Below are 18,205 nucleotides of genomic sequence, written 5' to 3' on the forward strand. Positions count from 1 at the left end.
TCCAGAAACCGAGGGATACCAATCTGCAGCTAAATTTCAAGAATTGCTAGAACAGAGTCAGACACAATAGATTTTGGGTTTGGGAATATAACAGTCTGGCTGTCTCAGCCTTTACCACCATGGCGATAATACTCTTCATATTTTCTGCAGTTTGACATTATTACCTTTTTAGTGGAAAACATTTAAAAATTCAATATTGTAATGAAATACTTGGCAAATTTATCAGTATATATTTATTCATTTGTTAGGATTTACATATGGAAGAATTTGTCATATCAAAGGCATATTTATATGAATTAAATTACAGAAAGTGTGCATATCCAGTGTAAAAGATGTATTTTGAATCTTATCTACAGTATCATATTTTCATTTCTTTATTTTAGAAAAAGAAAAAAAAGAGCAGGAAAAAAGTACAAACAGAAGAACGTCTTTCTATCGCAGGTGACAGGAGTAGTTCAGACTTTTCTGACATTACCCAAGATGAAAATGCATCAAGTCTACAAGACATCAGTCTTGAAACAGTGGAAGAGAAAAAAGATGTGGAAAACAATGTTTCAAATCACCTAGAAAATAATGATAAAGGACTTGATGGCAACAAATCTGAAAATCATGATATACAAACGGATGAAAATGAACAACTGAGCTTAGAAGCAGGAGTTGAAGCAGTATCTAAGGGAACATTGAAAGCTGAAGATGAAGTTAAAGACTCGGGTAAGGACTGCAAGCATAGAGAAGACAGCACCAAAAATCTTTTGCCACTAAAATCTGAAGACCAGTCTGCCAGTGATTGTTTAAATGATTTTCAACACTCTGAAAGTAGCCCTATATCAGCCCCAGCAGACAGTCCTGCCTTTCCAACGCATGTACAAGAGATGGACTGCTCAGTGGGTAAGAAGAAGAACTATGCACAAGTATTGAAAGATTCTATCAAACAAAGCCAAAGTTCAGCAGAAAAAATTGAAAATGCTGAACATGAACCAACTACTCCAAATTCAGCAACGATGGAACAAAGTACACACGCAACACCAAAGAGAGGTTCTCCATTAAATGCAGGAAAAAATAAAGGTGAAAAGGAAAGAGAAGATGACTGTTTACAAGAAAACCAAAGTCTACCTAAAAAAAGTAAAAGTCCTGAGCTGGAATCAACTTCTCAGAGTTTAGCTAAGGCTAAACCAAATACAAAGGCAAAGAAAGATTCTTGCATAAGTGGAGGAAAGGACAAAGGTGAAAAGCAAGTAGCAGGTGACTCTCTGAAACAGTCAAAGGTATGAAAATTAAAAAATTAAGAATTCTTTTTGTTTAATTGTAATGTCATACATCGCAGATGATCTAGTAGTGCATTTTACACTATTTGAATATGCACAAACAAAATGACAAATCTTAATTTCATGGTGCACACAGTTCTGACAATTTGTGTTTTTACGTGTGTGGGATGTATTATATATGTCATATTTAACATCCTAATTTATGGGGGAAAACAATATATAGAGAAGTTAGTTCAACGAGCTACATGATGCATGATTCATCATCCCTTGGGATTAATTCAAAAAGTACATTAAATGTGTAATAATAATTTATTATAGTTCTTTTTTTAGCTCTTAATCATTTCCTAGAGTGAAATTGAGTTAATGTCCAGTAAAAATGTGCTTTGCTTTTTGTGTTCCGAGTCCACTCATGGCCTTCCACTGTTAAATTGGCACAATAAAGGCTTGATGGTGCACACTTAGTTGTTCAGGTTTGTACTTAATTGCAAAGAGTAATTTAAAACTCTAAACCGCAGAGTAAAATGAAGTGTTTGCTTAACATACACAATAATTATGGATTGCTGCTTTAAAGAAAACCTAGGCTAACATTTGATAATCTTTAGTTCAGTTAAATTTTAATGTTTTAGCTATGATGTGCTCTGGCAAAATATTATTCATAGAAAATGGCCGATGTATTTAAGAAATAACTTAAGTAAAGAAATAAAAAAAAAAACCTAATTAAAGAACAAGTATGAAATTACTTTTCTTATTCTTTGATCACTTAATTTCATTTCCAAATTTGATTGGCTCTGAAAATATATGGAACAGATTCATCAGCACTCATAATCTTTGATTGGCCTTTCACAAATAAACGAATATTTCTTTGTTTGAAGTAAATTAGGTGTTACATGTGCAAGTTCCTTCTCTGTTTGCTTTACAATTTTGTCAGTGATTTCTTGGTAGTTTGAAAATAAATTACAACTTCTTCATGCGGATTAGATATGTTTTAAAAGTAAAATGAGGATAAATGTCCAGGAAGCAAATGGGGGATATATTCAAATAACAGAAAATAGTTCTTAAAAAATTGGCAAAGGACAGCTTTTTTAAAACATTTCTCATTTTTTGCAGCATTTCTTAGTTTTTGTCTGATGTGACAGGCCGTGAAAATCTAGATAACTGTCTTGTGAAAGATGTATGCCAAGTCTGGATGCTTGATACTACCTTGATTCTACAAACCTTTCCCTTAAGTGGTTATCTTTGTTTAAAGTGTGACAAATGTTGTAATTTTTAGAGCATGAAGTATGTAGTTAGAGGCAGTTAACAAAAAGTCAGTTCTTGAGAGAGTTTTTCAGTGATTAAAAGATGAAAATTTCTAAGTTAGGAGCATGTTTATGAAAACACTAATACAAAAGCAATGCCAGTTTATTTTTTATTTAATGAAAGTAATAGTTTCAGAAAGGGTTTATGTATAGTTTGTAGTGTAATTGATTTAGACAGCATTGAAAGAAATAATTTCATTTTTGAAAGGAAAAAGAATTTTATAGTTCATTAGCTCGGTCAGTGAGTCGAGTAATAATTAGGTTCTAAGTAAATGGGTATATTGTTGCCAATCAGAGATCTAATTTCCAAGACAAAATACGAGGGGATCTCTATTATATAATGTTGGAAAAGCTATCCTGTGCTGTCTTATATACATGTAGGCCAATGTAATGCATCATAACATCTAAAAAACAGTATTACAACTGTCGCAACAGAATAAGAAAACCACAGTGGAAATACATCTATCAACTGTAACACTAAGGTTTAAAGCGGAGAAAATCTAAAACCAAGGTAATTGTACTTAGATGTGGTAGTGGTCATTCAGTGAATCATAGAAGAGCAGGCAATGTAGCCAACTACTGTGCTACATACCAACACATGGTATTGGCAGGCTATGTCTGTGAGGAAAATCTTGCAGTAACCAGCAACTCTTTATAATGCAGTGTTGATTAATCCAATCGACGTACCATTTTTTTTTTTTTTTTTGTATGGTCCTCTCAACCAATCAAAATCAAAATGCACACAATCAGTAGAATTGAATTTTATAGAATCCTAATGTTTACGGGTGCTGCGTAAGATGTTCATGTGACAAATTGTGGATTGGATGTGGCTTGAAATCTGATGTCTGATTTGGACTGGTTGATTTCCTGTTAAAAGTAATGATGATTGTAATTAGTCTCAAAACACTTGATCGTGCATCTCTTATTCCTTCATTAAAACCTACTGGCAATGCTCATCATGGGAAGTAAATCAAAGGATATTTCACCCTAAAATATTTTTCTGTCATTCACTGGTGGGATTTTTGGGGTTCACTGTTAAATGGACAAGAAGTGCAATAAGCACATACAGTGGGTACAGAAAAGAATCCCCCCCCCCCCTTCGAAATATTCCCATTTTTTTTTTTTTGTTTTACAGCCTTAAATGAAAACTTACACAAAAATATTTCTTACTAGCTTTACTTACTCAATGCAACCTATAACATCCAAGTGAATGTTATCACAGCTACAGTTAAAAAAATATATAAAAAATCAAAAATAAGACATACTGAGATTAAAAAAGGATCACCCCCAATGTCAATATTTTGTTAAACCACGTTTTGCATTAATGACCGCTTTGAATCTGTTGGGTTATTTCTTTATCAGCTTTGCTCATCTAGATTGAGCAGTATTTGCCCATTCTTCTTTACAGAGTTGCTCAAGTTTGGTCAAATTGGATGGTGAGATTTGGTGAACTGTTATCTTCAAATCTTTCCACAGATTTTCAGTGGGTTTGAGGTTTGGGCTCTGACTGGGCCACATGAGGATATACACTTTTTTTCTCCTTCAGCCACTGTGTGGTCAATTTTGCTGTGTGCTTCAGGTCGTTGTCGTGTTGAAAGGTGAACATTCTGCCTATCTTTAACTTTCTGGCAGAGGGTAGCAGGGTTTCCTCAAGAATTTAACGGTATTTTGCGCCATCCATTTTTCCTTCTACCCTAACAAGTGCCCCAGGCCCTGTGGCAGAGAAACACCCTCACAACAGGATGCTGCCACCTCCATGCTTTACTGTAGGTATGATGTGTTGTGGATGGTGAGCTGCATTGGATTTCCGCCAGGTGTACCGTTTGGTATTGAGGCCAAATAGTTCGATTTTGGTCTCATCTGACCATAAGTCCTTTTTCCACTTGGCATCAGAATCTTCAAGGTGCATTCTGGCAAAGCTCAAAAGAGCCTTAATGTGGCCTTTCTTGAGAAGTGGCTTTTTCCTTGCGATCCTCCTGAACAAGCCACAGTTGTGGAGCGCTTGTGAAATTATTGTCACATGCACACAATGACCACTCTTTGCCATAAAATACTGTAACTTCTTCATAGTGGCCATTGGCCTCTTGGTAGCCTCTCATCAGTTTCCTCCTTGCTCTTCCATCCAGTTTGGAGGGACAGCCGGATCCAGGGAGGGTCCTAGTAGTACCAAACACTTGCTGCTACTTTTTTTTTTTTTTTTTTTTTTTTTTTTTTTTTTAATTTTATTAATTTTATTGTAATCATTCATACAAATCGATCAATTTTTACAAAAAATAGGATTGACAAACAAGTCGACCCCTACCCCTGAGAGAGCATGGCCAATGGGTAAAACTTAAGGCTTGTAAACATACCTAAATTGATGAGTTTAATAGGCCAGTAGAGATGAAAGGAGAGGAAAAAGAAATGCGGAGATAATTACTTCTTCGGTGCTTTAAGAGCTTATTCTAAAATTTTGTTGATTATATCCTGCCAGGTTTTAAAAAAATTCTGTACAGATCCTGTGACTGAATATTTGATTTTTTCCAGTTTCAAATAGTATAAAACATCGGTTACTCACTGACTTAAAAGAGGAGAGTTAGGATTCTTCCAGTTTAGCAAAATAAGTCTGTGTGCCAAAAGTGTAGTGAATGCAGTTTATTTGTCCTTCTCCAATTTAAACCCATCTGGATGAACACCAAACACAGCTGTTAATGGGTTAGGAAGAATTGTGACACCAAGGCTGCCTGAGAGGCACTTAAAAATTTTGGTCCAAAACGATGTTAATTTGGCGCAGGCCCAAAACATGTGACCCAGTGAAGCTGGGACTTGATTGCAGCATTCGCAGGTTGGATCTTGCCCTGGAAACATATTTTGGACAGTTTTAGGCGAGACAGATGTGCTCAATATATAATTTTGAGTTGAATAATTGTATGCTTTGCGCACATGAAGCTCGAGTGAATTCTCTGCATTGCTACTTTCCACTCCCTTTCTGATATATATTAAGAGATCTTTTTCCCATTGTCCTCTTGGATCTTTGAAAGGGAGGGACTGTAAAATTAATTTTATATATTGCAGAGATGGTGTCTTAAGTCCTTGAAATTGAGCAATATTTTTTCCAGCATGGACGAGGGTGCAAGATGAGGAAAATCAAGAAGGTTCTGTTTAACAAAGTTCCTAATTTGAAGATAGTGAAAGAAATGTGTAGCTGGAAAGTTAAATTTGGAATGTAATTGTTCGTAGGATGCAAAGGTGTCTATATAAAGATCTCTGAGCAATTTAATCCCAAATTTTTTCCAGATATTAAAAACTGCATATGTTTGCGAGGGTTGAAAGAGGTGCTTCTCTTTCAGAGGTGCCGCAGATAAAAGCTTCTCCATCTTAAAATGCTTTCTACATTGGTTCCATATTCTGAGTGAGTGAAGCACAATTGGGTTATTAGTATACTGTATTGCTGATACCTTGCATTTATTGGGGCACAAAGCAGGGAATATAAAGAAGTACTGCAGGATTTTACTTCTATTGCCGACCAGGCCTGTGTATGTTCATCTATTTGTGTCCAGGTTTTTATAGCTTGTATGTTTGCTGCCCAGTAATAAAACTTGCTACTTCTTTATTATCGACTTTACTGTGCTCCTTGGAATTGATAAAGCATTTGAGATTTTTTTTATATCCATCTCCTGCCTTATGTCTGTCCACAACTCTATCCCTGAGATCTTTTGAAAGTGGCTTGCCACCGCTAGTCAGTTGTTTGCTGTCAGTTGCACTACCAAGCAAGGGAATGCTCCAGGAACAGCTGTTTTTATGCTTCACTAATCACACTGATTACAACTGATCATAGGTGGAAGCTAGTAACCATGGTCTGCAATGAAATGGTGGTTACTTACACCTGATTGAGTTTACAAATATTGTTTAGGAGGGGGGTGATCCTTTATTAATCTCAGTATTTCTTGTTTTTTATTTTTTTAAATTCTCCTGAACTATAGCTGTGATATCTTTCACTTGGATATTATAGATTTCATTGAGTAAGTAAAGCTGGAAAAAAACAATTGGTTTGTGTGTTTTCATTTAAGGCTGTAAAGCAAAAAAAATGGGAATATTTCGAAGGGGGTGATTCTTTTCTATACAAACTGTAGTTAGTGTGTTTGAAGTGCCAGTAAATTGAAAAGGAATGCACCTCAAAGGATACATCTTACAGACATCTTCCAGATCATAGGTGTGGCTTTGTGGCAAGTAGAGAGCCAGCACAAACATGCAGGCTTTTTAATGTTTTCTAGTCAGAATTCGAAGAGAATGTGATTAGTTCATTTATGAATTTGTTTACATTAATTTAACCAAGATCTAACCTTGTTCTTGTGTGTAAATAATGAAAAATGTTAAAAAAAAAAAACAAACACATTTCTATATGCAGGGCAAAAATAATAATCCAAATCATATAGCCTAGGCCTGTCAAATTTCCCAACAATTTAGGTTTAAATGTTCATATTAAAAACAAGTAAGCATTCAAATTTATTTGAATGTAAGCTTAAAAATGCTGATTTCTATATGCACATTTGTACTATAGCTGCTGTTTATTGCATTAATATTTTTACTTTTTTGGTTGTGCTTTGTCTTTAAAGAATAAAGTCCTTAAAAGCTGTACTAGTTCACTGTGAGTGCAAAGTGATGTAATCAAACACAAGTGGAGCCAGGCACATTTCCTCTTTCTGCTTGCAATATACATTAGAAACCAAGACAAATTCTCTCATACTTGTTTAAAACACACTGAACAAAGATATTAGTCAGCTTTGTGTTTCCCTAGCTATGCTTTAATTTGTTCCTAGAAGCTGGAAAATATAATGTTCCCTGACCATCTTTCTTAAGTAGAAATTAAGGCAGTGGTGTGTTTTGGTTTTAGAAATGGAATAACTACGCTACTGAAACCTGCATCCTGTTTTAATTATATTCTTCTTATTAATATTGTTTATCTAGCATACACCTTTTTTTTTTATTTTTATATATATATATATATATATATATATATATATATATATATATATATATATATATATATATATATATAAAGAGTCTTAAATAAAAGAAATTGCAAAATGGGTTCAAGTGTTTATTGGGAAACTGTAAAATGAATAAGATGCTACAGAATGATGAAAATAAAGAACAAGAAGCATCTATATATATATATATATATATATATATATATATATATATATATATATATATATATATATATATATAATTCACTAAGCCATCGACAAGTAGCCACCCATGGAAAGCACGCCGGAAGGGGCGTGGATTCACTAAGCCGCCGACAATTCTAAGACCATTGGATACGACAACAACTCGCAGAGCCACGCCCACCAACTCGGATGCGACGACTGGGAAAAAACGGCGTCATTTATGTTCGTCTGTGCTACAGTATACATGCACCTCTGAGCCACGTTGACTTTTTGGTTACGACGCACGACCGCGTGCACCATAGCAAACTGTTTTACATGCTACATACAGCAATTCGCATCCGTGACAAACCTGCGTCTTCTTAGATGCTCCTGCAGGAACACGGAAGACGTTTCCCCGCCCACCAACACTCCTTTTTCCACGGCCCGCGTCTACCCTCAATCTCTAGGCATTCACACTGCCTGCTCATGTGCCCGGATGCAAAAACTTACTGACCACCCAGTTAGTCCCTTTCGTCTGTGCTAGGAGTCCACATGCACCTCTGAGCCACGTTGACTTTTCATTATTCTTTTCGGTTAGGATACCCGACCGCGTCCACCATCGAAAACCATGGGAAACAAACAACGAAGCCCCGCCCAGAATCTTTACCCCTCCTCCCACGTGATCGGGAACGCACCTCAGAGCACTGCCCGCCAACACAAACAGCTCATCAAACACATACTCACTTGCTTTGCTCTGTGCTGCAGTCCAAATCCAGCTGTGAGCCACGTTGACTGTTCATTTGCCCTCCATGGCTACCGCTTCAAATGTATTTCATGGAAACAACACTTCTTTCAATGTTATAGAAATTCCTGCATCAGGTAACTGTTTGTTTCTATTAGTCGGGTTTTTCTGGAAAAATGTAATTGACGAAATTGTTGCTCTCAGACTTCGCAACACGGCTGTTGGCTTTGTTTGCCAACATTGGGATAACTTCGGCGACGTGGTGTCCGTTGTTGTTAGTCACAGAGGCATTGTTATACACAGTCTGCTCAACAATACGCTGACTACATGAATACGTCCGGAGTCTATGGTGGCGAGGCAGAAATTGTGGCAATGTCCCAAATCCTTCCAGCTACTATCACCATTTACTTCCAAGAACGTCCTCATGCCTCTCCTCGAGTTTACAATCCGGCCCAATGTCTCTCCATATCCCGGCTCTTTAGCGGTCCTTTGGATCATGGGCATTACGAGGTTCTCATGCCTCTCAAATACACACGTGATAACCTTCTGGTGACATCTTTTGATGCTGTCGGTATGTGCACACAGGGTGCACATCCTCTTGCTCGCCACACTAATGTGACGTCACCTGCCCACTCTCCTCTTTCTGAAAAACATTTAAAGACACACTCCCCTGAACACACGCATTCCACACAGGACTTTCAATGCACCTTTTGTTCCAAAAGCTTCTGAGTGCAGATATCTCTGAACACACATTTAAAAAAACACAACACTAACCGAATGATGCAATGTGAACATTGCCAGCAATGCTTCAAAACAACTCGTGCTCTCAAGAAACACTTACGAACTCATTCCACTCTCACCTTCAATTGCACATTTTGTAACGAGGACTTCACAGGTGAGATGGATCTCCACAACCATATGCAGATCCATTCAACACAATGTGGCGTTTGTTATGCCGCGGGTTCACTATTGTGTTGTATTTTGCTCTCTCCAGAGTTCCATCTTTTCATTCACTTACTGTTGTATTCTCAGACCAACCCGTTTTAGACAACTGTCTTTCCGGAAGTGTTTAGCATTCAATAAATAATTATGCATGAGATTGAGCATTAACAGGTCTGTGATGCCCTTGGATGTCCCGTACTGCACGCACACTACACTGAATGGATCAACCGGGGCTTGCATTTGTTCCCGACGAACGAGGAATTCCCAGGAAGTGCGGTTCATACGCTCGCACTGATTACGTTCCTACCCTTTGTACACCACCAACCCCCCCAACCCCGCTACTACCATGGTTGGATGACACACAACACGGCGTCAATCCAACTGTAAGCCGCGTTGACTGTGACTGTGGTCGGGTGACTTTATGGATTATATATAGAAAAGCAGCCAAAACCGCAAAGAACAATGAAAAGTCTATGTGACTCACAGGTGCATGTGGACTGTGCAAAAAGGAAAACTACTCGGGTGACAAGTTGGGGGTGGGCACATGAGCAGGCAGTGCATACTGCAGACTAGCATGACGGAGGGGGCGGAATGGGCGTCCTTCCCCTCTCCTCCTGTATCACCCTCCGCGCCCATGTTACTTTTCTTGGTGATTTATTACATTACCGATTTTTCAAATGTTAATTTTCTCCCTGTGCTTAAAAATCATTAAAAAATCGGCCTGATTATGCAGCGTATGGTACGCCGCGGGTTAGCTAGTAAGCTATAATTTAGTCCTATGGATAAATGAAGACAAAAAAATCTCAGTAGGCAACAACAGATTGGAAAATTAGATTAGAAAAATTTGTCCCAAAATGTGTTGTGAACAGTTATGTTTATGCAGAGAACTCTATTTACTGATGAAAATGAAAGTTAACTGTTAAAAATATGAGTAGGCTGGACCTGGAATTGATATGTAAAATTAGAATACTTCAGTATTGCAGAGAATATCTGGAGTAAAACGGTGCCAAAATTTGGCAAGGAGAAATAAACGTTTACATTTTTGCCTTTAAATACTTTTTGGCACATATTTAAGTTATATTTGACATTTGTTCTGATAGTCCTAGTTGATGATAACCATGTTCCACAAGAAATTATGCTAATTGATGACATTGTTTTTTTGATGATGAAACAAAGTGCTACTGCTGCTGTCCTATTTAATATACAAATGATAAAATAACTGTTAAAACTTAGAACACTTCTATGTTATATTTTTAATAATACCTTTCGATTAATATTTAGCTTTTTTACTAGCTTCTTGTCTCCAAATTATTGTCAAAGTTTCTGTATATACACATATAAATGCATCATAATAGAATCATTAAATAATATGTGATGTGATTTGTACTATTTATTGCCCATCCCTATTCTGCAATTTGCAGCAGTATGGTCTTTCCTTACCTATTTATTGGTGATTAAGTTATCATTTATTTATAGAATTAGAAGTACAGGTTTGTCAGTGGTCACAGGCAAAACAGTTCTTTGTTATGGTATAGGTCATATTTCACCTTAATCATAAACTCTGAAGAAGGAGGGCTGATAAATGCAAAATTGTATCTTCGTTTCTTTTACATGTTATGTGTTAAGTTTGAATTGAGGTTTCTTATTGATTACTGTGTTCAAGATTGGTACCACTGTAGTATTCCATATGCATTAATGTACAGCAGTTGAGTATTATATGTTTAACTAGCTGAAATACCCAACGTTGCCCTGGAGGAAAATAGTGTTTTTTTTTTAATATAATTAAAACACAACTGTAAAAATAACAATTAACAAACAATGAAGACTCACTAATATAATCATCGCGTTGACACTTGGAACTGGCCAACTCTATTTACCGTATTTTTTGCACCATAAGACGCACCTGACCATTGGACACACCTAGGTTTAGAGGAGGAAAACAAGAAAAAAAATATTCTGAACCAAATGGTGTACTAATATGTTTAATAAAATATAGCAGAATAATATTTCAACCATGTAAATTCAACAACGGTATTAAGAAACATCATCACTGTCATTAACAAATAAGGAGAGACTTTAAGGTTCAAGCATTCTTCTAGTTTTATGGAAACCCCAAGAACTCCTCATCGCTAGTGTCAGAATTTATGAAGCTCAGTTGCCCACAATCACTTTGCAGGAGCACGTACCTATTATCACGTGGCATAACCTGTCCAAAGCCACCAGGGGACAAAGCACGTTTGGACCAATGCTCCCTGAATTTATATCGCCAGTCTAGTCCCATCTATATTTGTAATGCCACAAAGCCCTTCATCTCATGTTTTGTTGTGGGTTTCCAGTTTAAAAAACGAGAATGCGGTGCAAGCACAGCCCTCGATTCAAAAAATTGCTCTGTATGCCTGTTTGTCTTGTCTGATAGTAGCTGAAAGGCAGCTTCAGGAAAGAACAGCCTGAAGCAGTGCAGCGGCTGGTAATCTGTCGAGTCCAACAGCAAGCCTATTCTGTCTTGTGAAGTCCGGTAGCCAGTTTGGCTCCCACGGAGCAATGTCTAGGTATTCCTCCCACACAAACCTTGCCATAGGTGCACGAATATGCTCAGCTGGGGCGGCATCGGCTGGTGTCCCAATCAGCTGATGCCAATTCCTTACTCTCTTGTTTGATCTCCTGAGCACTCTCAATAAAATCAGATTCTGAAAAATCAGAGTCCGACTCAGTGATAATGCGCAAAACATCGTCTGCTGAGTATTTTGTTTTCTGCACTCGCTTCGCTCCCTCATGAGATGTAGATGCCATCTTGCCTTTGTTTATATTTGTTTACATTTCGCAACTCACGCACACACAAGGATTAGAGGCCGAGTCAATGAGTCAAACATTCCTCCAAGCACAGAGAGAATGCCTGTAACGTAACAGTGAGTTTTGTCGCCCTCTACCCCTGGATGTCGACTTTTGTCAGGTAATACACATCATGGTCTGTGACGCAATATTCGCTCCATAAGACGCACAGACATTTCCAACCTTCTTTTGGGGGAAAAAAAAGTGCGTCTTATAGTGCGAAAAATACGGTAATTTCAAAAGCAACAAGGGAGTGGTGGTTCTTAAACATAAAGAATGCTGGTAGTCACCTCCAGTTCACCCTCTACTGGATGATAACATGCATAAAAGACTGCATGATCACCCCCCCACCTTGCCCAGGCATTTTTTCAGTACTGGTAATACAGAGAAAAATCTTATTTGTCTGTCTGTTTGCCTAATATAGTGCCTTTCATATCTGTCTATCTATCATGGAATTAATTCCAAAGCAGATTTATGTGTGCTTTGAGAGCAGAGCAGCATTACTTATCAGATGAGGTTTCATTTAACTTGTATTGTGATGCATTTGTAAGAGGAGATGAAAAGTTAGCAAGATTAAATAATTTATTAGAGTCCTTTATAGCCCTGGTAAATGAAAGGAACCTTCATATTCATTCTCTGACTGTAATGAACACTTCTACAGATGTCAATCACTCCAAACATCTGTCCATTTTCTAGCTGGTGTATTCAGTTCAGGGTCATGGGGTTAGACTTGCACGCATCCAGAGTAAGGTATATAGGGCTGTGGGGTGTTTGAGGACTGGAGTGAAAATTATAGCTGTAGCAAGTAAATACTGATGCAAAAGTCAAACCAAATGAAATGGCAATGTGGCTTGTCTACACCAGGTATGACATGAGTTGCTCCATTTGTGAATTACTAGTTTAGTTACTGGATAGAAAATGTCAAAAGAATACATATGCACATGCTAAGATAGACCAGCTAGTTCCTGATATATCATTCTTTATAAACCTGATGCTATAAACCCTCATTTTGTTGTTACACAGGGCGGAGCCCCATCTTTGCCATAAATTAAAATGCAGGGCTTGTATTGTATTGTATTTTGTTATTTATGAATGACAATGCTTCTTTACTTAAGTGATAGCTGAGTGACTACCTGTTGATATACAGTGGAACCTCTAGATACGAGTTTAATTCGTTCCAGAACTGAGCTTGTATAGCGAATTTCTCGTATCTAGAACAAACTTCCCCATTGAAAATAATGGAAATCCAGTTAATCCGTTCTGCACCCCAAATATATTAACATAAAAATCAATTTTCCTAACAAATAACACTGATAAATTATATATACTGTAGTCTACCTTTAATAAATAACACTGGTAAATAATATAACTGATTATTAAAAGAATCAAAACAGGTGTCCAAAGTGCAGTAGAGCATTCAATAAATCTTTAAATAAATAATCCTTAAAACAGTTGTGAAGTGGAGGTTTAAAATACACAAGAATAACAATCCTTTAACACGAGGTTAAAACGTCAACAAGAAGCAGTCTTTAAAAACAGATGACAATCCCCGGTGCTTCTTCTCTGTTAGCGTCTCACCTGCTTCTCCCATGCGGGCTCTGCAACAGGCGAGACACTCTTAATGCAGCTGACCTTCTCTACACCGTCCTGCTTCAGCTGTTTGGCTCGCCTGTTCAGCTACACGCGAGCCTGCACTTGCCTGCCTGCCTGCCTGCCTTCTCTCTCTCTCTCTCTCTCTCTCTCTCTCTCTCTCTCTCCCTCTCTCTCTTTCTTTTCTTTTACTTTTTCTCCCCCTTAACCGGCTCGCGCTTCTCTATATATGCGGGGAGGACATGGCAGCTGCAGCCCATCAGCCACAGGAACAATCATGGATGTGGGCAGTTTCCCACCTGTGCACTTAAGTGAGAAACGCAGACACCGCAGATCGCGGCTCGCAACTGCTACCACGCCCCCTTGCTAAGCCACGAGCTATACCCACAGCCTGGCTCGTGGCTCGTTACGCGAACCAATGCTCGTATTTAGAGCTGAATTTTTCGCTCATACTTTCCTCGTATTTTGAATTTCTCGTATACAGAGGTGCTCGTATCTCGATGTTCCACTGTACCAGTATTTAAGCTGTTTTTATTGTTTATATATTTTATACTGCATTTCCAAAAAAGGCACAGTATTGTTAACTTCAATAAATGTAGGTACTTTAATAAAAAGTCTTTGATTGAGATTTCTGTTTCTGCCATGGTTTGGAAAGGTATCGTGTATCATACAATTTCACTGGTACTGATATAGAATACAAAGATTCTGGTATTGTGACATCTCTAGAGTGAACCAACAAGAGTGCACTTCAGACTTCTCAACAAACAAATGGCAGTCTGTTACACGTGCACTCTTAAGAGAATTTTTAGTGTTCTTCTCAGTGTTATTTATTTCATGGTTACTACTAAGTATTTTTTCCAAACACCACTACAGCAGCAACAGTAAGAAAATATGTTAGAATGGAGCATTGCAATCTCTCTGTAACTGTTACTGTGGGCATTTTTAAATTATTGTGGTGTTCACGTTTTCTGCGTTTCATAAATTCTAATAATTTGCAATCTTAAATATGAATGTAAAAATGATATACATTTAATAAAGCATTGGCATAAACAAAAATTTCACTTCTGTCAACAGACACAAAGTACTGACAGCTCACCGGCACCTGATGTTTCCACCTCTGCTGCTTATAAAGACAGTCACAAAAAAGATAGTAACCTGAAATCAGATTCTAATAAGACAAAAGGGAAACAAAAAAATGTCAAGTCCCCTGCAGTATCACAACAACACAGGTATGGAGAGAATATTGTTTGTTTGTTTTATTTATTCTTTTTAATAGTTCTCTTTTTTGTAGTTGGTCTTTTCAGTTTTGAATTCCATGCTTTGTTTTACACTTTTGGAATAATATACGATTATATTTACTGTATAATTGTTTGGTTGTTTTATTCACGCTGAAATGTAAAATTTATTATAACTTTTGGTAACTCAGTAGTTGCGTTTTGAGAATACGCTACTCATTTAAAAACACACCCTATAGAAATGACAACACTTTTCATACATGGTCCCCCCATTTCAGGGCCCCATAATGTTTGGGACAGTTGGCGTCACAGGTCTTTGCGATTACTTTATTGTGTTTCATTCCTTCGTTAGTGCGGACATAAGATACCTAGACTTTCTTCTTCCTACAGATTACCCTTGGTGAAGACTACCATAAAACACATTTTTAGGAGCTGCTAATGGAGGTCTCACAGACAAAGCATTTAAAGATCACTTTGACTGTGTGTCCCCACTGCTAAAGTTTATTGGCCAGGGTGTGTATCTGCTGCCGAGCCTCAGATTTGCTCATGGAGCCCATGTTACATGAATGAGGCAAGGCCAGTGGTGTGGGCAAGGTCTTGGGATGAAGCACTGGGGGGTGCTTGGTGTCACCATAGACCTGTGCATTGTGGCGGATTGGCCAAGGAGGGTGGTAGTGGGTTCAGCTTGTGAAGGAACTAATGGTTGTTTTCAGGGCTAACTACCACCAGTTTTCTGCAGAGCGTTAAATCATTCCATTTTCTAATGCACCACCGGGTTGTTATGGTATTTGTACATTTATTTCAAAAAGAATTCTTTTACATTGAATATCTGTTATTGTAATTAAAAAAGCTAAATTTGTCTACTACGCAAAAATACAAATACAATATGAAAAAAAAAATTTGTCAGGGTACAGTTTACTTTATATCTGATATATGAAAATGATATAATTCACAAAGAAAATTACAAAGGCTGCTGTTTTTTTTATTACAGCTTATAATGCTTTAGTATTGGAGATGGTGTTAAATGGGTGGTTTAAGATTTATGATGAATATGATTTACTGATTAGTGTAGTTTTTTGACTGTCATCCCAGGTAACCCAAACTATTTACAAACAGCAGCACTAACCCTACCAGTTCGTAACTCTTTCTTTTCTGATCCTTCACCCCCAGGTGACATGTTCGGAGTTGACATGTTCATGCTAAACAATGCTGGAGATTATGTGGGTTTTATGCAATGTTTGGAAGAAATTGATGAAATTCAAATAGAAGTGCTAAACATTGCAAAATTGGCTTTTGCATGTTGATTTTTCCTAAATATTGAATTGAATGGAAAATTCAGTATATTGCCCATCCTCATTTGGCAGCCCTAGCATATATAAAATGTGTTTTAAAATGTGTTTTGTGTGTGTGTGTATGTGTATATATGTTAAAAAAAAAATGTATACTAAATATGAAAGAGATGAGCATTCCCACACAGCATAAGAGTCTCCCAACGTGTGTCCAACAAGTTAGGAGTTTTTGACCTTGGTGACCTTTGATGGGGATTGACTTATTGTGTGTTCAGAAAAGGTTATTTTCTGATGTTTTTCTTTAGTTGCCATTCAGAAATAGTCCTTGCTTGTGGTATAATAATAATTTTTTTCAGTCTACACAAGACTATAACATTTAGTCACTAATAAATAAGCATTTTAGCTAACGTGTACATCTTTTTAATCATCTGTAATGTGCATGGTGTATAATTAAATCCCTAATGTCCAGTTTCTGCAGTTAAATCTTTTAAAAATTTTTTCAGATCTGAATACTTTAGAAATTTTTTTTTTTTTTTACAGTTTAAACCTTTTAACATAAATATCAAAATGTTATGCAAATGTTTTTTTGTTTTTTTTCTTATTTTCACTTTAATAAAATAAAGGCAACAACAACCACAGCAAATTCCACCTGATGAAAGGCTTACAATTTACTTCCATGCTATTTTATCCAAGGATTTTAATTTAGACAGAGATCGAGATAAGGTCTTTCTACGTGCTGGAGATCCAATTGGAAACTGGGAGGAAAATTTGACTGAAATTACTGTAAAAAGGTAAGATTGCCTTATGTTCACTCAATACGTTGTTTTATTGAATAACATACTATCTCAGCTGGAGTCACATTAGAAGACTAGGCAAAAACGTGTTAGTGATACTTTATATGTTGAGTTCGACATTATGTTTGTTGCCAGTGGACGAGTTATAGGCGATTCATAGGCATGTTTCTTATTTCAGTTCATTCACTGGGTGTGTGGATACCCCAGGCCTGGATTATGTGTGTTCACATTTGAAAGCTGGTAGAGCTATCTCAGGTTACGCCTGTGCTGTCATAGGCATCATAAAGAAGATATAAAGAGAGAAATAAAATTTGTTATTGTTTTGGAAAGACTTTATTTTAATTATTCATTATGTCTGTGGATTTCGGCTTTTTGGTTCATTTGTATTGGTCTTAGTGATTTAGACAAGAAAATATCCTGCTAGAGTTTGCAAAAGTCATTTGACAGTGCAAATGTAAAAAAAAGAAAATAAATAAAAAATGGCTAAATGCACATTACTGAAGATGAAAAGATTTATAGGGGCAATTTCCACTAAGAAGCCAATTTATATGTCCATCTATCAAAAAGAGTTACAGCAAATTTTGTAAAGTTGTAAGGGACAGTGGGTCATAATGGATAGCAGTGGTCAGAAATATCTGTGGTAGTTGTTGGGATCAGGCATTAGTATCTGGTGGAGTGAGTGGGTGTGGGGTTTAAAAAACATCTTGTGCACAATTTGTATGGTAAAACCAGAGCAATTTTAGTTGCTTTGGAAGATTAAACAGGGGTGCACTTAATTTTTCTGCATCTTTCAACATCTCTCTGATGCATTGTACTTTCTGCCTCAAATCTTTGCGGTAATTCCTTGCAGTGAAGGGACCATTAATTTGTTCAAATCGATCAGTGCTTAAATGCAACCCCAAGTCTATTGAAAAGCTCCGCCATGCCTAATTGCTAGCTGCAGACATTTTTGTACCATTCTTCAATCCTTTTGCAGACAGACTGCCTACTGCTAGAGCCAGAATTTTAAAGTTTTGACTCGTCAGTCCAGAGTACCAGCTGCCATTTTCCTGCACCATAATCATTGTGTTTTCATGCATAGTTGAGTTT

The 18,205-nt window shown here is 37.1% G+C and overlaps 1 protein-coding gene across 1 annotated transcript in view; it reads left to right on the forward strand.

Annotated features, from left to right (window-relative positions):
- LOC114643479 (E3 ubiquitin-protein ligase rnf213-alpha-like) overlaps positions 1-18,205 on the forward strand; it is a 367,913-nt gene that overhangs the window by 13,280 nt on the left and 336,428 nt on the right. The window contains 3 exon segments of the mRNA XM_051918940.1: positions 384-1,265; positions 14,873-15,027; positions 16,946-17,113. Of these exon segments, the coding sequence (XP_051774900.1) occupies positions 384-1,265; positions 14,873-15,027; positions 16,946-17,113 (1,205 nt within the window).

This window comes from Erpetoichthys calabaricus, chromosome 14, assembly GCF_900747795.2.
Source record: "Erpetoichthys calabaricus chromosome 14, fErpCal1.3, whole genome shotgun sequence".
Taxonomy (NCBI): domain Eukaryota; kingdom Metazoa; phylum Chordata; class Cladistia; order Polypteriformes; family Polypteridae; genus Erpetoichthys; species Erpetoichthys calabaricus.